Source organism: Trichosurus vulpecula, chromosome 6 (genome assembly GCF_011100635.1).
Source record: "Trichosurus vulpecula isolate mTriVul1 chromosome 6, mTriVul1.pri, whole genome shotgun sequence".
In the NCBI taxonomy this organism is placed as follows: Eukaryota; Metazoa; Chordata; class Mammalia; order Diprotodontia; family Phalangeridae; genus Trichosurus; species Trichosurus vulpecula.
In genome coordinates this window covers 165,715,938-165,738,352 of record NC_050578.1, presented here as the reverse complement: position 1 = coordinate 165,738,352, position 22,415 = coordinate 165,715,938, and the positions used below count along the sequence as shown (strand labels likewise).

Sequence of the window (22,415 nt, the reverse complement as noted above, 5' to 3'; positions counted from 1 at the left end):
CAGCAAAACTATTTTAGGGTATTGCATGAAAAATGGTTAAAATATTGTATGTAAAATTTTTAATACAAGTAAGATTTTCTCTTCTGAGGACCTTGTATTGTCCAATGAATGACGAATATTAAATCATCCATTCTTTTTATCACCCTGGATATCTGGTAAATGTAGCATCCACATCCCCCTCCCCCCCCCTTTTTTAAACAGGTAAGGCAATTTGGGCTTTGGTGTTCAGTAACCTCAGAAGCAAGTTATATCAATAACTTGTCATATCAGTGACAAATCCCGTAATAGTACTTAGGTATATTCTTATCTAGTTTTTCTGATAAGTAGATTGCATTGCCTTCAGTGTTATGCTGCATGAGGAATAATTTTTTTTAAATTATATTTTTTTTGGTTAAATTTTAAGTTCCAGTGTGTCTCCCTCCCTCCCCACCCTGCACTGGAGAAGGCCACCATTTGACACAGATCTATCTATCTACCTATCTGTCTGTAAAACCATACTGTACATTATCAGTTCTTTCTGTTTATCAGTTCTTTCTTTGTCTGTAGATAGTATCTTCCTTTATAAGTTCTTTTTAGTTGATTTGAATATTTATAATGCTCAGAATAGTTTAGTCCTTCACAGTTATTCTTTGAACAGTATTGCTCTTATTGTATCCAACATCCTTTTGGTTCTGGAATACTTTTTTAATTAATGTTTTTTTCAAAAGATTCATTTTCTTTCCCTCCCACCCTTTCCAACACTAATGAGAAAGGACTTCTTCCACCTACCTCAAAGTCTTCCCTCTCCCAATACTCTGTTACAAACATACATAGGCAAAACAAATTCCCACATTGGCCATGGTGCGCATATATGTGTGTGTGTGTACACACACACACACACACACACACACACACACACACACACATATATATGTACATACATATATATATATATACACACACATATGTGTGTGTGTCTCAACTCTGTGTATTTGGTCTACTTTAAATGAAAGATCAGCTGTGGGATTTTTTTGTATAAAAGCAAGGGACCTAGAAGAAAATGATATTCTAAAGAGATGTTGCCTTGTGGTGTTCTGGACAGAGGGCTGGACTTAGAATCAGGACAACTTGGGTTCAGATCCTGTCTCTGACCCATACTAGCTATGTGACCATCAGCAAGAGAAGAAAGCATGGTAACTTTTAGGATAGAAACCACATATAGTTTAATAAGTTCAGTCTGTGTTATATGCAAGATCTATACAAGTGGTTATATAGATTGTTACCAAATCTTTTCTTTTAAGTACCTTATCTATGCAAAACAAGCTAAACAGAATGCTTTTAAAAAAAGTGAGAGAAGGTAAAAGGGCACGTATTGATGAGTGCTGTCAACTCCATTAGGTGACTTGTCGCTGGGGGAAAAGAGAATTCTAGGCTTATAATTAGTTACCTTTTAAAAGTTTGTATTTCTAAATGTGTATGTATGTTTGCTTGTTTTTAGGGCAATTCATGATGTTAAAGCCACAGACCTTGGAATGGGTAAAATTAGATTTAAGGCTGAAGTAGATTTTGATGGAAAAGTTGTTACACGGTCTTATTTGGAAAAACAGGACATTGACCAGATGCTGCAAGTAAGTTACTTAAAAATTAACACATAGCTATTTTTTTCCTTATGATCAAGCCTGTGTTAAAAATTAGAAATAAAGAAAACTTTCCCTTTTTTAGAAGTTCAAATCCTTTCAGTCCTAAATTTATATCATAGAAATTTGATAGATGTCAGTTCATTTACAATATTGGTAAAATGTGATATCCTTGGGTCTGCTAGTGAAGATATGCTGATGAAATGATAGAAAAACATGGAGGTCTATGGAGAAAAAAATGACGACAAAAACTTCTTTCATCATAGATAGTGCAAGTACACTTATGGATTCTAGATTCAGAGAAGAAAGGTTATTTGCAGACATGGGATAGAGATAGGAACTAAACCTATAATTTCATTAATGTAATTGACTCCTGGATGAGGAAATTCTATCAATGGAGGTTGCCAACTTCTCTGTAGTGTATATAACCTTAGAGAGATGCTTACAGCTCTGAGGGCTTAAGTGACTTTCCCAGGGTCTCTCAGCTGTATTTGTACAAGGCAGCATCTATATTCCTGATTCTTGAGTCTAGCTTTCTATCCAGTGCTGCCTCTTTGCAGGTATGTATTTGAAAATAAAACTTGGGATATATGTCACTTTAAAACTACTGTATCGGGGTGGAGCCAAGATGGTGGCTGGAAAGCAGGGAGCTTAAGCTTTCCCCCAAGTCCCTCCAAACACCTGTGAAAAATGGCTCTGAACAAATTCTAGAACTGCTGAACCCACGAAATAGCACAGGGAAGCAGGGCTCCAGCCCAGGACAGCCTGGATGGTTGCTGGGAAGGGTCTATCGCACGGAGCTGGGAGCAGAGCAGAGCCCAGCATGGGCCGCACCAGGACCAATTAGACCGGGAGCCAGGCAGAAGAGGCCATAGCGCCCTGAATCAGTGAGCTGTGGCAGTTATCAGACTTCTTAACCCACAAACACCAAAGACAACAGAGAAGGTTAGTGGGAAAAACTGCAGGGACAGAGTGAAAGGAGTTTGAGGTCGGCCACTGCCCCAGGACCAGCCGAGGTGGTGTAGCTCTGAGGCTGCTTACAGAGCTGCAGTTGCTTCCAGCCCCAGGCCCACCTGGTGGGAGGAATTAAGTGGCGGATCAGAGCAGGAGTGCAGAGCCTGCTTAGATCTGCAAGTCCGAGTTGGCAGTTCTTGGGGGAGGAAGAGCGCTGCTGTGGCAGAGGTTGCTGTGTAGAAATAGCTCTGAAAACAACAGCGCAGCCCTTCAAGCTTGGGACAAAGTACTCTCTACAAGCAGTCATACCCCCATGTGGAAAAACTCAAGGGTCAAGTAGCTGGTTGGGAACATGGCCAGGCAGCGAAAACAGACTCAGATTCAGACTCAGACTTTGGAATCTTTCTTTGGTGACAAAGAAGACCAAAACATACAGCCAGAAGAAGTCAACAAAGTCAAAGAGCCTACATCAGAAGCCTCCAAGAAAAACATGAACTGGTCTCAGGCCATGGAAGAGCTCAAAAAGGATTTGGAAAAGGAAGTTAGAGAAGTAGAGGAAGAATTGAGAAGAGAAATGAGGGTGATGTGAGAAAACCATGAAAAACAAGTTAATGACTTGCTAAAGGAGACCCAAAAAATACTGAAGAAAATAACACCTTCAAAAATAGACTAACTCAAATGGCAAAAGAGCTCCAAAAAGCCAATGAGGAGAAGAATGCCTTGAAAGGCAGAATTAGCCAAATGGAAAAGGAGATCCAAAAGACCACTGAAGAAAATAATTCCTTAAAAATTAGAATGGAGCAAATAGAAGCTGGTGACTTTATGAGAAATCAAGATATTATAAAACAGAACCAAAGGAATGAAAAAGTGGAAGACAATGTGAAATATGTCATTGGAAAAACCACTCACTTGGAAAATAGATCCAGGAGAGAGAATTTAAAAATTATTGGACTACCTGAAAGCCATGATCAAAAAAAGAGCCTAGTTATCATCTTTCAAGAAATTATCAAGGAGAACTGCCCTGATATTCTAGATCCACAGGGTAAAATAGAAATTGAAAGAACCCACAAATCACCTCCTGAAAAAGATCCCAAAAAGAAAACTCCTAGGAATATTGTTGCCAAATTCCAGAGCTCCCAGATCGAGGAGAAAATACAGCAAGCAGATTTGTATTGTGGAAATACAATCAGGATAATACAAGATCTAGCAGCTTCTACATTAAAGAATCGAAGGGCTTGGAATGATATTCCAGAGGTCAACAGAGCTAGGATTAAAACCAAGAATCACCTACCCAGCAAAACTGAGTATCATGCTGCAAGGCAAAATATGGATTTTCAATAAAGTAGAGGACTTTCAAGCTTTCTCAGTGAAAAGACCAGAGCTGAATAGAAAATTTGACTTTCCAACATAAGAATCAAGGGAAGCATGAAAAGGTAAACAAGGAAGAGAACTCATAAGGGACTTACAGAAGTTGAACTGTTTTGTTTACATTCCTACATGGAAAGATGATGTGTATAATTCATGAAACCTCAGTATTAGGGTAGCTGAAGGGAATATACACACGTATATATACATATACATGTATATATATATATGTACATACATACATACATACACACACACATATATATAGACAGAGGGCACAGGGTGAGCTGAATAAGAAGGGATGATGTCTAAAAAATAAAATCAAATTAATGGATGAGAGGAATGTATTGAGAGAAGGAGAAAGGGAGAGATAGAATGGGGCAAATTATTTCGCTTAAAAGTGTCAAGAGAAAGCAGTTCATTGGAAGGGAAGAGGGGGCAGGTGAAGGGGAATGAGTGAATCTTGTTCTCATTGGATTTAATTTGAGGAGAGCATAACATACACACTCAATTGGGTATCTTACCCCATAGGAAAGAAGGAGGAAGGAGATAAAAAAGGGGGACGACAGAAGGGAGGGCAGATAGGGGGAGGAGGTAATCAAGAGCAAACACTTCCGAAAAGGGACAGGGTCAAGGGAGAAAATTGAATAAAGGGGGATAGGATAGGGAGGAGCAAAATATAGTTAGTATTTCACACCATGAGTATTGTGGAGGGGTTTTGCATAATGATACACATGTGGCCTATGTTGAATTGCTTGCCCCTTAGGGAGAGTGAGTGGGGAGGGAAGAGGGGAAAGAATTTGGAACTCAAAGTTTTTAAAGCAAATGTTCAAAAAATTTTTTTTTCACATGCAACTAAGAAATAAGATATACAGGCAATGGGGCATAGAGATCTATCTTGCCCTACAAGAAAGTAAGGGAAAAGGGGATGGGGGGAGTGGGGTGACAGAAGGAAGGGCTGACTGCGGAACTCGGCAATCAGGATATATGCCATCTTGGAGTGGGTGGGAGGGTAGAAATGGGGAGAAAATTTGTAATTCAAACTCTTGTGGAAATCAGTGCTGAAAATTAAAAATATTAAATGAATAATAATTATCTCCCCCCCCCAAAAAAAAACCCAAACTACTGGATCCTGTTTTCCTTAAACACAAAAGTTAATACCTAAGATTTGATTCATTGTCTACTTAATGTTTTAGTTTTATTCTTTTCCCCCGGGACAAGCAACCTTTTATTTTAAAGAGTATTTTGCTTTGTGTGCTATATAATACAGGGTATTTTGTAGTTGTAGAAAGAAGTAGTAAGGACCATTGTTGAAGTAACAAGGAAGGGATAGCGCTCTCTTTAAAGCATCTGTCCACAGTCTGTTTGCCACATGCCAGAATAACAAGCAAGCCAGTTGCCATTGGCATGCCCTTCACCCCACTTTGAGAGTTGTTGGCTGTCTCTCACATTCCCTGGCCCTACTAAAAAGATAGAGCACCTGATAAGTATCTCCCTCTCCCTTCTGTATTGAAGGAGATCAGAGCTGCAGTGCAACACATACAAAGGTTGCTTCTCCCTGCTTTCTGGAATAAAAGGACACATTATATGCTGAAAGATGAAATAGATTCTTGGGAATTAAGCAAAAATAAAAAGTTGTTATGTTGAGAGTTTATTCAATATTCAAAGTAATAGAAATTATCCTTGATTTTCATATACTCACTACTTTTCCTTGTCCTGACTGACTTTCGGAACAAAAGATCATTAATTATAGCAAACTGGATTAATGTTTTTTAGTGTACTACGATTTCATCAGAGCAGATTTTGTTCGAAATAAGTTTCCTTGAGTTGGCCTTACTGTATTTTGTTATGGGAAGATCTTAATTATAATTTGATTTTTTTTATCACTAATATATAGATATGTTGTTAAAGGGAGAATTGTGTATTTTTGATAACTTCCTATTCTCTACTTATAACTGTGACTTTTAAAAATAGTTTATTTCCTTATTCTTCTTTCCTTTAATTTTCTTTTGCAGGAAATTCAGGAAGTAAAGACTCCTGAGGAATTAGAAATTTTTATGCTTAAGCATGGTGAAAATATTATTGATACTCTAGGAGCTGAGGTAGATCGACTTGAGAAGGAGCTGAAGGTAAGATGTATTGAAAGGTAGATATTTAGCAATCACTAGCAATCTTGGATTTGGATTAAAAAGACCTGGATTCATTCAGGTCCTGACTGCCATTTAATTTTGTGACCCTAGAGAAGTCACTTTGGGCCTCAGTGTCTTCATCTGTAAAATGAGAGGATTGGATGAGATGATTTCTCAAGAATTCTTCCATCTCTAAATCCTGTGATGCTTCAACTTCACAGAACAAATCCACTTTATAAAAGGATTTTTCTGTAAAACTTAGACTCAGTCAAAAGGCCGCACCCACTCCACTCTTGGTTTGGTCTAACTCTTGTGCGTAAGACCTGGTGGAGGAGGTTCTGCAGAGTTTTAGGTCTTGATGAGATCGATAGAGTCATTTGTGAAAAGGCACATCTAGAGGCCCTGTCTGTAAAGACTCTTTCCTTTGGACTTTATCCTGCCTGGGTTGGACATGATTCATAGTAATGGTTTGGATAATAATAGGATCACAGAGTTAGAGCTTGAGGTTCATCTGATCCAGCTCTTACATTTGACAGAGTAATCAGAGGCTCAGACAGGTCATGTGACCATCTCATGTTCACACAGTGAGCAAAGTCAGGATCAAACTGAGGCATTCTGACCCCAGATTCATCACTTTTCTCACTGTGCCATTTTGACTTAAAGAGATACCTATTTACTATCTTGTTTGATAAAACAAATAAATGAGATGACAGGAAAAAGTTAGTTATCTTTGTGGTGGCAGCTAACAGTGAATCCAGTGATCTTAAGATGCATGAAAGATACCCTATCAGAGGAGAGCCTTTCCTTTACCAACTTGTTTTATTTTTTGTAATACATAGTAAATATAGTGGTTTCTTGTATTCCTTGTTAGTCTTTTATATAGAAAATAATTTGTGATAACCTCCTAGTTTTCTTATTTTTTATTTCATCAAGGATACCTTCAATAAATTTATACTACATAAGTATACTATTTCACTTGGTGATCTAATTAACTGCTATAGATTGAATGATCTCTCAGCTGATAACTGTCATATATGCTTATGCAGCTCTAACTTGTCGCTTGATTTTCATTCTTATATCCCAGATGTCTATTATACATCCTGTAGATGTCTTAAGCTCAACACATATCCAACATCATACTTACTATCTTTTCTCCCTAAACCTTTCCCTCTTTCTAACTTCTGCATTGCTGTTGAGGGTACCCACATCCTCGTGACTCACAACCTAGGTATCATCTTTAATTCCTTACTCTTGACCACTATGTCCAGTCTGTTGCCAACGCTTGTAGATTTTAGCTTTGTATCATCCCTTGTATCTGCCCTCTTCTCTGATGCTGCCATGACCCTGGTGTAGGCCCTCATCACCTCATACTTATTGCAGTAGTCTTGCTGGTAGATCTGCCTACCTCATGTCTCTTTCCACTTTAGTCCATCCTCCATTCAGCTGCCAAAGTGATTTTCCTAAAGCACAGGTCTGCCCGTGTCAGACTCCCTGTTCCAATTCAGTAACCTCCAGTGGCTTTCAGGTTTAAATATGAAATTTTCTGTCTGTTTGGTGTTTAAAGTCCTTTATAGCCAGCCACCGTCCCCAACTTTTCCAGTATTTTTACATCATACAATCTTTCCCCGTCTTTCCCCTCCTTCCTTACCCCTCCTCTGCATTTCAGTGTCGCTAGCCTCCTTGATCTTCCTCACACAAAGCAGTCCATCTCTAACTCCGTGTATTTTAACAAGCTATCACCCAGGCCTGGAATTCTCTTCCTCATCTCTTTCTCCTGGCTTCCATAGCTTCTTCAAATCCCAACTCATATCCTACCTTCTACAGGCTGTTTCCTCATCTCCCTTAATAGTAGTCCTTCCCTGTTGATTATCTCCAGTCTCTCTTATCTAGATCTTTTTTTAACGTCATTGTTTGCCTGTTGGCTCTCCCATTAGACTTCGAGCTCCTTGAGAGAAGGGGCTGTTATTTTGCCTTTCTTTGCATTCCCCATGTATAGTGCCTGGTACATAATAGTAGGCTCTTAATAAATGTTTGTCTACTGAGTTAGCTTATTCTCACAAATATTTTATCGATTAGTCAAGCAGTTAGATATTTAATTTATTAAGTGCTTAGTAGGTGTCAAGCCATATGCTTCCTACTGGTGATACAGGTATAAAGAATTAAAATAGTTTGTACTCATGAGGAGCAGCCTACATTCTTTTTATTTGAAAAAAGTATTCATTTTTTTGTTTTTGTTTTACATAGCCTAAATTTCTCCCTGTATTCTCCCCCTTCCTCTATTTGAGAGTGTCATCCCACATTAAAAAAAAAATGCAAAAGAAAAACAAGGAAGAGGAGAAAAAAAAATAGTAAAACTGATCAAAGTATGGGAAAAAAATCTGACAGTATGTGTAGTATTCCATATCCATGGATGCCCCTTGCCCACAGCTTCTTCGAAGTAGTGGGAGTGAGGAAGGAGATCTTTTCTTTGGGGATAACTTTGTTTTTTGTAATTTCATAATATTCATTTTTAAATTTTTTGTTTTTTTCCCATTTACATTGTTGTTGACATTGTATATATTGTTTCCTTGGCTGTACTTATCTTACTTTGTATCAGCTAATGTGAATCTTTATATTAATTATATTCATCTTTTCTTACAGCACAATAATATTTTGTTATATTTACATGCTAAAGGTATTAGAAGCTTATATGGGAATGTAGACATATAAATCAATATTTGTTGATGTCTTCTCATTTTCTTTTAAAAAATTATTTTCATCTGTGATTTTCCCATTCTATTGGTAGTGTTCACTTTTCTTTGAGCTATCTTGAAAGTTCATCCCCAAATGCCTAAAAATGGTCTTAACCTCCATCCTACTCGCAGTTTGAGCTTCACCATGTACTGTTCCCAATTACATATACTTACTGATATCCTTTATATCCACTTTTCTCATTTAGCACAACAAAGTGACTGAGTACAAAAGTTCTGCTGTCATCAGTGATTTGATATTTGCTGTGGAAATATTGGCAGGTCTTGTTTTTTATGTTAATAAAAACTCCTAGTTGCATCCGTAATAGATGCTCTCAGCATGATCTTAGTTTGGTCTCTTGTCAAGTTTTCTACAGACTTATTTCCTCTCCATTACTTACCACTGTTTTATTAGGCTCTACTGCTCTTATTCTTCTGTTGTTGATCTTTCATTCAAGCAAATAGATCATGTTTGTTGGCTCAGGTGTTTTCCTAGTTCATTTAGCCCTTCTAATAGTGGCTTGTTTTACATTGGATAAATTTTTCTAGGAAATAAGTTTAACTAAAATCAGTATTTCTTTTTAAAATCTGGTTTATAAGAGTCAAAAGCTTGTTTTTAAAGATTTGATAGGAGCTCTTGTAATAAACACACTGGGTTCTCATCTTTATCCTCCTCTGTTATACATGTGAAATCATGCAGAATGTTTCCATATTAGCCATACAACTTCTGAACATCACTGAGCATCGAACTACAAGTAAATTTGAGTTGGAGAATCTTGTAAAGTTCTTTATAGATTTTCCCTTTTGACTTCATCCTTTTCAACAGTTGGTTGGTAGTCTAGATTTATCTTTGTGGTTTTCTTTAAAAAAAAAAACCTAAAACTGCACAAAAATTATATATTTTTTTGCACAAAAATATATTGATAACATGTTAGTAGTTAGAGCGCATAGTGACTCCAGTACTAGCATGAAACTAATAACAACAGCAGTAATAGATGACATTCAGTATATGCTTTGTATACATTATCTTATTTGAGCCTTACAACACCGAGACTTGGTTTTACAAAGAAATCAAGTCTCCAACTTGTTTGTAGTCACACAGCTAGTACTTGACAACATGATTCAAACCCATTTCTCTCATGACTTCATTGTTGTCTTTTTCCTTATATTTATCATGAGCGCTGCAGAGTAAGGCAATTAAGTGTTCCTTATCTCTTGTTGCCTTTGGGCATGCAATAAGCCAACTCCATCAAGTCTTTTATTTGCCTTTCCACAAAGAACCCTTCTGTTTCACTATGTCTTCTTCATGTCTTCTGGCTCATTTATAGAAAGAATGTCAATATGGATATGGCTAAATTTTTCCAGTAGAGTATCAACTTTTAAGTCATTGGACAAAATTTTCATTTAGAATATCAGTAATTAAATTAATGCTTATAGATTTTTAAAATCTGTATGATTATTTTTACCTTTTGACCCTTTTCCCCTACTCTATTACTGCTTCTTTAGACCTAGAAGTGGGCTGCCTAGGCCTGAGGGTTATTTAGTGTTTTTATCTGTTTCATTTTAGTTAATCCTAAAGATTTTCCTTTATAAATAAATGATATTTTCATATTTACTTGAGAAATGTAAAACCTTTAGATATATTTTAGTAAAATATTAGAAAGAACAGAATTTGATTTTGAATGCATGCATTAATACTGCTTTTATATCATTTGACAAGGTTTTTAGTTTTACAGTTTGTCTCTGTTCACTTGGAGAGCATTACTCCTTATTCATGATAGTTTCATTGAAATACCTGATTAACTTTTCTGAAATATGGTCCAGTGTTTTCAAGGTGTCATTTCATTTATGAGCACTTGAGTTTCAGGATAGGTGTAATGAGAAGTAACTTTTGAATGGTTTTAAACCTATAGTTAATATTTCATGAGAACACATTCCCCATGAATGGTAAATTATTGTTCCTTTGCTTCTTAAAAGAATTTTATTAAAAGCTAAAAGGGGAAAAGTAGTATGTGGCATGGTTGTTTTTTAAACTGCAGCGTGATGGGGAGTTCTTCCTAGCAATGTAGATTGCAGCTCATCCATGCCTGCTTACCACATACAACTCTCATCCATATCCTCCCAAAAGTTTGCCACAGGCAATTCATCTGACATACTGTAGCTTTTCTTCACTGCCTCCCAATATCATGAGGGTACCAGTGGAACACACTGGCTGTCCACCAGTCATCCCTCTGTTTTACCGTATGCCCAGCCCACCATCCCTTTCTGCCCCATAATTCTTTGATGACATTCATTGTTCCTGTTCTTTGGAGCTTCTCATTGGTTATGTCACGGCCTCTTTACACCCACCCTCTGCCTTCTCATCACCCTCTGGGTGATATTCTTGAGTTCTTTAGAGGCTGTGATGTCTTTTTGTCATAGAGCAGTATCAGTAAAACTTTTTATTGAAGTGATGGGGGTGCTTGGGTTTATTAAAGGTTGCGTATAATTTCTCTAAAATAATCCAGCCCACTCTCCTTTTCATCTCTTGATCAAGTTTCCTGTTCACTTCAGTTATCTATCGCAGATATATATGATGCTAGACAAGTTCTATAGGATATCCATTTATGTTGAAATCTGGAGAATCTTCTGGCCAAACTCCTTTGCATGATTACAAATCTATTCCAGGAGGCTCTGCAGTGTTTTGGCCTGATGCAGTTAATACAGTGTCATGCAAACAGCATATAGAGGATTTCATCATCCATAGGGATCATCTCTTCGACCTAGACTTTCTGTGTTGTATCTCCTCCATCACAGTGACAGATGTGATCTTGCCTCTTTATGATGCTTATTAACAGAAGGTAGTTGAGTTGGGTTATTTCTCCTATTGATTCTTCCATGGAATCTTGAACGATCTTGATTTATGGATAGAAGACACCTTGCAAAAGAGCCTGAATGCACAGTGAAATCTTAAAATTCTCTACATCTTTCAGTCAATTGAAGAATGGTAAAAATGTGATCCATTGTTGAAGACTGTGAAAACCTGCTTTTTCCCTACTCATACCACATTGATATTAGTTGGTGTTTCCTTGGTCTCCTTTGTTCAGAAATTGGAAAGGTCCAAGATTTTTTCCGCTTTTGGTATCTTCATTTTTTATATGTATCTTGCAAGTTCACCCCTCAGTGTCCTTACAGTTGTATTACTTCTAACACAGATCAGTGCTTCTATTAACTGCTTGATCCAATCCAGCTGTTTTACCATCTTTGTTTCCTTAGTGCCATTTCTACTTCTGAAAACACCTAAGGCACTTTGATGATAGGGTCAAGTGTGGTGGTTCAATTGTCCTTGATGGATAAATCAGTTTGTTGTATTAGCTTTGTAAATAGTTTAAATTTTTCTTCTGTTTTCTTCTTTCCATTTTTATTCTTATATGCCCTTGGTGTGATTTTGCTTTGCTAGATTTCTTGCTACATTTTCTTCAGTCTGGTTTTACCCTTCACTGCTTCTTTCTGTGTTATCAAATGATAGTATTCATAATCATCCATCATCCTTCTTGGTAAGATTTTACAGATGAGTTAATATTCTAAACTGATTTGGCCTTTGGCAGCCATCTCTATCCATTTAACAAGTAAGTTAAATGTTTGCTGACTAAGGTTTTTTCCAGGCATTTTTGGTCTCTTTGTTGGGGAATTAATTTACATTGGTTTAACTTCTGATTGAATTTATTATATCTAGTGTTGATGTAATTTTTATTGTTCATTTCCCATTTTTAAATCTTCAGTAGCTTGTTTAAATAATTCAGGGCTAAATCATTGCTATTCTTTTTGATTATTATAACTTTTTATCTTAACTCTCAGTGTGGTCTGTCTGTATACAGATAAATGGCTCAGGAATTATTCCTACATCCATAAATCTTTTCCTTGTGTCTTAATATCTTCTTGTAATTGTATATTTAAATTGCAGCATCTGTTCTTACTTGCATTTTGTTTTTCATTAGAATCAAGTCTGTTGATCATCTTAATAAAATAAATCTGACAAGATGGTCTGGCAGTGAATTCAGATCTGGCCTAGTAGATAGAATGTGGTATGATGTGTGGTCATCTCTGTGTAAGAAAGGCTAGAAACAAATTTTCTTGGCTGTTTAGCCAATAAAAGGAAGAGATACGGTGAATCAGTCAAAATTTATTCACTGAAAATGAAGATTAATTGGCTACAAAAATTAACAGGCCCTTAAATTGAGTCTTTCATTATATCCTTTTATTGGTGAATACATGCTCATATATATATGTATGTGCAAATAGCACTAATAGGGATAGGGACCGGACCTAAGATTTATAGAGAAGGGGAAGGGACTTCTATCTATGCAGCTCAGCATGTTTTTGTAGACACAGGCCACTGAGAGGTTAGGTGATTTGCCCGAGGTCACAGAGGCAAGACTTTAATTAAGATTTTCCTTGTTTATTCCATAGAAACAGACTTGGAATAATTTGTAAATTATCCATAATTTTCACTTCATCTTTTTTGTTAATGTGAATTAATACTACCTATATGTCCTTAGAAGCTTAGGATACCCAAAGAAGATGCCACAGCTTCTTAATTTTAGTGTTATTCTGGAAAGGTGAGATGCTAGAAATGTATTGTAGTAGGTGTATACTTCTCATGGAAATTTTGTATATACACATATATGTACATATATACACACACATATATGTATGTGTGTACACCCACACATATATGCCATATTACATACAGATCCTCTTCACTGTCTTCAGTTTGTTTTTAAAATTTGTCTTAAGGCAACTCCTCTTCCACTTTCCACTATTTACTTGATGAAGATGATATTGGAATGTATAGAATACTTTATGGTTTACAAAACACTTTATATGCATTATTGCATTTGATCTTCAAGACAGTCCTATGAGGAAGGGAGTTCACATGCTTATAAAGCAGTCAAGATATTTATTATCCCCATTTTCCCTCCATGAGCTTCTAAGATTATGACTTCATCACAGTAACTGGCAGAACAGAAACTTACCCAGGTCTTTTGACTCTAAATGTAGTACTCTTTCTGCTCTGTCGTAGTTGCATTTCATGGTAAAAGTTTCCCTCAAGAATAGAGAATGTGGGGATGAGTGGCAGCAAATTGGTTTTGCTGTTCCTGAGTGCTGAAAACTTCACTGGGTCCTGCTTAGCTCACCTCACCTCACCTCACCTCTTGCAGGTCCTGCAGCATTTTTGACTGAAGTAGGGATTGTAATCAGGAGAATCTGATAGGTTTCTAGACACTGACTGACACAGCTTCTGCACGTGTTTATTTCTCCTCCTTTTCTTCTTCATTTGGCTGTAACTGCAACAACACTTAACAGGTGGAAACCAATACAGACAGCCCAGGGGATTGGTTTTCTGCTTTGGTTTTAGACATCTGCCATTACATTTCTCCATAGAAATCTTGTACTCTGAATAACAGGAAGGTTTAAACAACACAGTTTGAGAGGCTTTGGCATAAACATACAATTCTTTATATAGAAACAGTTTGTATTATTACAAGTCTTACTTGGAGTGGTATTTATTTGATATAAATACAAAGCATATGTTAGGATAAGTGAGAATGGAGTGGGATAGAAAATCATATCAACGTGCCTCTCAGTTCTCGAAATATTTTTGAGGGTTTTTGACTCTTCATGGCTCTATTTTGGGTTTTGTTGGCAAAGCTACTGAAGTGGTTTGCCATTTCCTTTTGCAGCTTATTTTTTCAGATGAGGAAACTTGAGGTAAACAGGGTTAAATGACTTGCCCAGAGTCACAAAGCTAGTAAGTAAGTGTCTGAGGCCAGATTTGAACTCAGGAAGATTAGTCTTCCTGATTTCAGGCCCAGCACTCTATCCACTGTGCAGTTCTTTGAGAGTGTTACATTGGAGAGCTATTTGGATGAATAGCAGAGAAGCTAGCAACTTATCTTAGTAAACCAAGTGTAAGCCAAAGTGGGGAATCAAAGAATGTCCTTCAGAAGAACCCAGAGAGATGGGACCACTGACTTACTTTTTACAGTTCATAGATGATCCATTCATAAAGACATTTTTGCCCTTGAAAATGTTCTTTGGCTCGTGTATATAATACTTATAATTGGTATTTTAGAGATAATCTCAATGATGCTCAAAACAAAAGTCTTTTCTCTTTAGTTATGAACAATGTGTTTTTTTTTTCTTTCCAGAAACTAAATCCTGAAATACGACATGTAGATTTGGAAATATTATAAATTTGATGGAATATCCTTGGTGAACACTCTTGGAAAGTTTTGTCCAGTACTAAGCAAAACCACAGTGATATCAGCACCTTACCTCCTCTACCAGCTTTCCTTATGCTGAAGGAGTCAGCAAAATGCAGAAGCCATTTTGGGGGAAGAATCTTAGGGGAAATGTCTTAATACAAACAGTCAATCTAACTGGCCATAGAACTAAAACTGCTTATTGTTTCTATATGAGAAATACTACAAGTTGAGTTCATTTGAAAAATCATGTTTTTTGTGTTTAAGTAGACGCATTTTTCATTTCTTATTCTTGGTTTCTTTCACATTTCTGCCTTTCATTTTGTATAGTATTTTGCAATCATGTTTCTTTTCTTTATGTTAGTAAACATAGATGGAGTCTATAGAATTATTATTTATAATATTGAGGCCACTGAATGCTTTACTCCATCACAGTCTCCCGGTCCTCAACACACTGGCATATTCTAGGTGAGTGGTGTGTAGTTCCTTCTCTTAGTGAAACGGTACTTTGTGTCTACCCTTGCTTATAGAGCTTGGAATCTCATTTCTGCTTCCTTAGTGATTCTTGGCCTGGCTGCTAACAACAAACATTTTTCTTTTCAAATATGGTAAACAGTATATGCTGGGTCCAGGGGTGATGCAGTTACTGGACTGAATGAAGGCATTCTTGATGGAATATTTGAGAAACAGCAGAGCCTCTATTTTTCTGTATACTATTCTTTTTACTTCATTTTGAGTAATATTTATTAAAATAAGGAATTATAACAGTCTCAGGAATTTCCTAGGGACTATGGATTGTGGTGGCTGCTTTTTGTCCCCTTTCAGTAATACCACAGTATGTATTTACTAGGAGACAAGGTATATATCAAGTTTTAATGTTCTGTAAAATATGTTAGAAATATTTATAATTTTACAGACAGGAAGACATTTTTAATTTATTTAAGCAGAGGCACAACTTACGTAAAATTTGAATTATGGATTATTTCTTATTTTAAAGTAAGCCCCTCACCTGTGAAGTAAAACTTATTATCCTGAAAACTATGTGAGTGACTTTCATAATATTGATTGCATAGATTAAGATACCTGAATTGTGGGTTTCTAGTATTTACCAAATGGGCATTGAGCACAACTAGATTGGCAATAACAGATAATTTAAGCAAATAGTTTTCTAATGACTCTCTGAGTTGTTGAGGTAAAATGGTATAGTTCACTAGTTGGAAATGAATAAAAGAATTGTAGCTGTAATCTATCTGTTCTCCAAAACAACCACCTCCGTATGCACTTTAGGATTATTAGGTGGAAGTGAGTGTTGGCCCATGGAAGGGTAGGGATAAGGTGAACTGATAACAGTGATTCCATTGCTAGATTAGCTGGTGCTTTAGAAGAGAAGTGGAATACAAGTTTGAATAGTCTCCAGAAATTATTTGGATTAAATTTTGTAAACTATAGCAGGTTACAGTTCTGGAGGCTAAAATACTAGTATTTGATCCAGTGGTTTGCAATGGTATTTTTTATCCTAAGATGTCATTCACCGGGAAATTATAAGAATTTAAACTGGCATACATTTTTGACCATTACTGAGCACTGTGTATGCTATGAATTTTAAGTGAAACAACATTCCAAAAAGTTTTTTTAAAGGAGCGTGAAATTGCACATAATGTATATAATTTTATTCCATGTTAATGTGGTATCAGATTCCTTAACCCCATTTTTGTTTTTTCAATTTTTTTTTATTCTAATTTCCTCTATCCTCTCTTTCTCCCCTGCCTCCCACCAGCTAATTGTTGTCCTGTGTAAGTGCCATCTGCAAAGAAGCTGGCTATAATCCAACTTCTATTATAATTGTTAATTTACAAAATTTAACAGAGCTAGACATTAGAGTTAACCCTTTAAAAATAAGTAAAAGGTTGAGGCTGGTATATAAAAGTTTATTTAGACATTTTAGATTCTTTGAAGGTCCTCCTAAAAAAAAAGGTAAGAAGTGTGTTTTTGATTCTTGTTGACTTTTTGTTTTAATCTGGTTCTAATTTATGTTACACTTCAACATTTCCTGTGTTGATAACACCCATCATTGGAGAACATTAATGATTGAAGGCTGTGTCACTGCTTTTTCTTTTCTTCCTTTTCCTTTACTTTAAGGTGGTTTTAAATAAAATTTTATACATAGGATCAAATTTGAGTATTTAAGTATTTAGTAATTTGAAGATTAGACTCTGGAACCAGGAAACCTTAAAAATTATTCTCTCACTAGACCTTATTATCTTCATTTTAACCTTCGAACAGATTAAAATTATATAGTCAGAGAATTGAAATTCTTATAAACTGAGAGGCATACTGTATAGGCAGTAAGGTGTCATTTTTCTTTTTTACTTGACATGCTTCTCAAGTTTTAGGTTCCCACCAGCTTAAATGATAAGAACTTAATACTGCACATGAATAATTTGAGGAAAATGTAATCTATGAGATAAAAGTTGCAAAACATCTATTCCTGGGGGGTGGTGTGTGAATAAAATAGTTCTAATACCTACAGTGTTAATGTACCAGTTATGATGCATGACATAATAATATGCATGTATGTGTCATATACATGCATATTTTTATAAACTAGGTAGTATGTGACATCAGTAACCTAAAATGAGAAATAGAGATTATTCAGTTCTGCTTGTAGTTTTCCTTAAATATATAAGCCAAGTCACTCAAGTGTATTTGAATTTAGAGGCAAACCCAGAAATTTGTTTTCTGAATTTTTTGAGATTTATTTTAAGCATTATAATTCAGATTTCCCATCAAATTGTGCAGAGTATATTAAAGAAGAAAAGATGCTCCTTTGATGTCAGTGATTAGAATCAAGTAGAACAGGTCTTGCATTGTGCATTCAAGAGCAGTAAATTAGACATGGGCAGGCAGGGCTTCTAGCTGCAAAGGGTTCTTTATTCCTGAGTAGCTCTAGCTAACATCGGGGAACTATCAGTAAGAATGGCATAGCTTTTCTTAACTCTTACGAGTTCATAAGAAGTGAAGTGATCTTTAATCATAATCTTTAACGTAAGAGTGTATGTTTTTACACCATGGCAATGACAAACTTATTTTAAATGGGTATCCAGCCTAATTTTGATTAGAGCTTTGAGACACACTCAGCATCAGAGGCCTATCGCTATTAAGAACTAAGTCTCCAATGCTCAGGAGAAGGATATTGTATTAGAATCATTAAATACTTGCCGACATTCAGATCAGAAACATTTCCCAACATTAAAAATAATTATTTAACCAAATAACCAAAGTAACCAAATATGACCAAATTAAACCAAATGTCAAATTATTGCATTACTAGGGGTTGTGATATATGATCTTTACTGATGTGTTTAATAGTTCAAATAATGATTTCTACTAATATTTTAAATTTTAGATATTTTTCAAGGAATCTATTCTGAGATGTTGAAAGTTGGGTACTGAAGAAGACTTGCAAAAACGTTTAGAGTACATATTTTTGTCCTCGTACAGAAATTGTAATAATTCAGATTTTATTGTGTGACAGCCTCCAATTTGGTAAACTCAGAAATGAGTGACACAAAGAGTTAAAGATAAACTGAATACACTTAATTCTGAAGGGGTTTCCCATGGATTTTTTGCATCCCTATCCTTTTGAAGCAAAGCTTTGTAAGGCACTTATAGAAAAGGTTTGTTTAGCAGTCTTTATTCTGCATACAAGTTTACTGCGGTATCTAAAATCTGGTTTTGTGGAGAAGAGACAATTCTAATTTCTCTTGATTTGTATTTCATCTGTTTGATGTTATTAGTAAAGCAAGTTGGCCATGATGCTTCCTTTTTTTCCCTCAATAAATGTCATATGCAAATAAGAGCAGTTTACATTTTGATTTGGGATTGGAGAAACAGTAAAATGAAAGTTGAACTCTTGTTCACATTGCATGCTAATGACTCATTGGTAGTCTGATAGTTTCACACGCCTATTAACTAACTTAAGAATTGCACATATATTTTTGAGCAAAATTCTGTGGGTTTTTGCAAATAGTAAGAGTTTATGGTTTTCCTCCTGTAAAACTAAAAATATTGTAACTAATCATGGAGAAGCTTTATGGCTACTTTATATGTCAGAAATACTGTTATTTATGCACATAGAGATCATCAAACCTGTGTGAGTCAGGAAGGTGATAATAATAACTTCTTATTGTATCATCTTTGCATTTTGAGAGGTCTTTAATAGTTGTTAATCAAGTTTGTTTCTTATTTTGAGATATAGATAGGGGATAGAAAATATAGGTGACATGTTTTGCAGAAACCCTTGATACACGAAGATGCTTTGAGTTTGAATTTTATTTTTTTGTTTAAGACAGACCTAACAGAATAATTTAAAATAATTTAAGGTTTAGGGAAAGTACAATTATCTGCTAAAGTTTCAGCACAGTAGGCTGAAAAGAAAAGCACTGCAAGGTATTCTTTATATATTAGAAAACAGAATTAAAAGGTGAATATATGTAACACCTTATAGTTATTTAAATATAATTAAAATCATAGTACTGTTTATTTTGTGTGCTTAGACTAAGTACAAAGGAGAAGCAAGGATAGTAAAGAAATTGGAAACAAGTCATTTGCTCATTTTATTATAGATAAGGTAACCAAATATGTTGCATTATTTTAAGTTATTCTTTTAATGGTAAGAGCAGCTATGCCTGATTATATGAGGCTGGAGTATTTGAATTTCAAGGCAAGCCCAGAAATTTGTCTTCTGAGTTTTTTGAGATTTTAAGCATTATAATTCAGATTTCCCATCAAATTATACAAACTGTTTTAAAGAAAAAAAGATGCTTCTTCAATGTCAGTGATTAGAATCAAGCATAACACATTTGAAGCAAATTGTAGAAGTAAAAAATAGAATAAACTCTTATAATTGCAAGAAATACACATTTTGTATTTCTGAAAGTATAGCTAGAGCACACAATGTGAAGTATAAATGTAATAACTAATTAATTGTTAAATGCATATTTAAACTTTGGTGTGTAACTCAAATCCAGGTGCCTAATTTATTTTTTGACAATTTTATCCAAGGTATTTAAATGATATATTAATATACATAAAATGACAGAGAGATGCTGCAACGTATTTTATTTTTTGGCCTCTTTGGGCTTCAGTTTTCTTATTTGTAAAATAAGGGATTGAATTAGATTATCCCTTCAACTTCTAAAACCTCCTGATTCAATTCTTAAATGTGCGAACCAACAGTCTAAATACATCAGATGGACAGGAAGCACCTCTCAGAATAATTTTTAGAATGTTGATAGAGAACATAACATTTACTTGGTAGTTCAGCATGAAGGCAAGTGAAGATTAATGACCATCCATTACCCATAGAAGGGTGTAGATCTGGAATGGACTAGGCAGAGGTAGCAAGGAGTCAGGAGGGAAGGACAGATTTATCTTTGTGCGGTAGAGGTATTCTTTAAAAGTTGAATGTTTATTGAATATTTCTGAGTCAACTCATTGTTTAAAGGAACTAGAAATCCTCACAGATTCCTCTGTAACAATAATAATAGAGATAGGGCACTAGACCTGTTATTTCATTGGTTAGGGAACTCCTTGGTTAGAAATTCCCTCTAACAATGCAGTTCAGCAGCTGCTCTGCAACTTTAAGGCTTAGAGAAGTGCCTAGAGCAACAAGAAATTAAATGACTGCCCCATAATGATCGGTAATGTTGGTACAGTGTTTTGACATTTGCAAAATGCTTTACAAATATTACCTCATTTAATCATAACCTATAAAGGAGTTCCTGCTATCCCCATTTTACAGATGAGGAAACAAGATGAGAAGTTGTGACTTGCCAGGGTTATATAGCTAGTAATTATTCTTAGGATTCAAAGTCAAGTCTTCCTGACTCCTAAGACTGGCACTCATTCCACTATGCCAGCTAGCAGATGATCACTCACTAATTTCCCTTGCTTTAAGGTAAGTAGACATCTGCAGCTTTCCCCTCAGGTTATTCCTAATTTTCAGGAATGAGGGAAGCAGTTGACTTGGGGGCAGTTTAGGGGGACCCTACAACCAGAAATTCCAAAGAGGCCCTCAAACGAATCTCCAGTGGGGCAGCTTTCAAATCCATACTGAAACCCAGCTGTCTTAGAACCAGATTGTTTTTGTGAATCGGGTGATTAATGGTCTTATATTTCTACATTGAGGGCCAAGAATTTACCAGTGACTGGAACCCTAATCTTCCTTGTGTTAGGAAGGCTAGACTGAATCATAGAGTTTTTGCTGTCGTTTCAGTTTTCTCTTACTCTTTGTGACCCCATTTGGGACTTTCTTGGCAAAGATACTGGGAATGGTTTGCCATTTCCTTCTCCAGCTCATTTTACAGATGAGGAAACAGAGGCAAACAGGGTCAAGTGACTTGCCCAGGGTCACACAGCAAGTATTTGAACTTGGGAAGATGAGTCTTCCTGATTCCAGAGCCAACGCTACTGAGCCACCTAGCTGCCCCATGAATCATAGAGTTAGTCTTGTTATCCCAGGTTGTTTCAAATACTTGAAAAAGCATCAACCAATTGTGGGTCCAATAAAGGACAGATAGTATCTTTATTAAGAAGGCATTTTCAGTCACAAAAAATGCTGAGCCTTCAATTCAGTCCAGTTAGCAAATGCCTTGAATTCAAGGAAAAGCAAATTAAGAATCATTTGTATTTGTCTTGTTTTAAAGATTGTCCAGTTTGAGCTTGGTAGTTTTGTGCTACCCCTACCACCAAAACCCTTGAGAGTTTCATCTATTGCTTCCCTACCTACTGACTTTAGTGACACATAGTATATTATTCTGGAATTGATATTGCTCACTTAGATGCTTTGGAATAGAATTTGAGCTGTTGAGAGTAGAGAGGATAGCTTGCACCCTTACTGGATGCCAATCTAACAGGCTGCTTTCTGGTGAAGATGTGTAGAAATAATCTGATTTACCTTTACACTGTTTTTTTTCTCTTTTGGAGGCATTCAGGATCACGTGGCTTGCCCAGGGTCACACAGCTTGTAAGTGTGAGGCTGTATTTGAATTCCGGTCGCCCTGACTCTAGGGCTGGTGCTCTGTCCACTATGCCACCTAGCTGCTCTCCTTCATACTCTTGCTAAGAGTTCCCAGATTATAAATTCACAGAACAAGGGGTAGAATATTTTTTTCCAGAGTATTGTTCAAGGATAGCTCACACCTTCAGAACCAAAGCTCTTTGTCTTAGGGTGTGAGGCACTTTTTAGAGTACTTAAAGATTCAGAACTGCTATAGATCCCTAGGTTTTGCAGTACATAGAGTGCTGGGCCTGGAGTCAAGAAGACCTGAGTTCAAATGTGATCTCAGATACCTACTAGCTGTGTGACCCATAACC

General features: G+C 36.1%; 1 protein-coding gene across 3 annotated transcripts in view; it reads left to right on the top strand.

Annotated features, from left to right (window-relative positions):
- SLC30A9 (solute carrier family 30 member 9) overlaps positions 1 to 19,232 on the top strand; it is an 87,714-nt gene extending 68,482 nt beyond the window's left edge. For all 3 annotated transcript variants that reach the window (XM_036762718.1, XM_036762720.1, XM_036762719.1), the window contains 3 exons: positions 1,478 to 1,607; positions 5,951 to 6,064; positions 14,985 to 19,232. In XM_036762718.1, coding sequence (XP_036618613.1) covers positions 1,478 to 1,607; positions 5,951 to 6,064; positions 14,985 to 15,029 — 289 coding nt within the window. In that variant the 3' untranslated portion in view covers positions 15,030 to 19,232. The remainder of the gene's footprint in view (positions 1 to 1,477; positions 1,608 to 5,950; positions 6,065 to 14,984) is intronic.
- Positions 19,233 to 22,415: the final 3,183 nt, after the last annotated feature.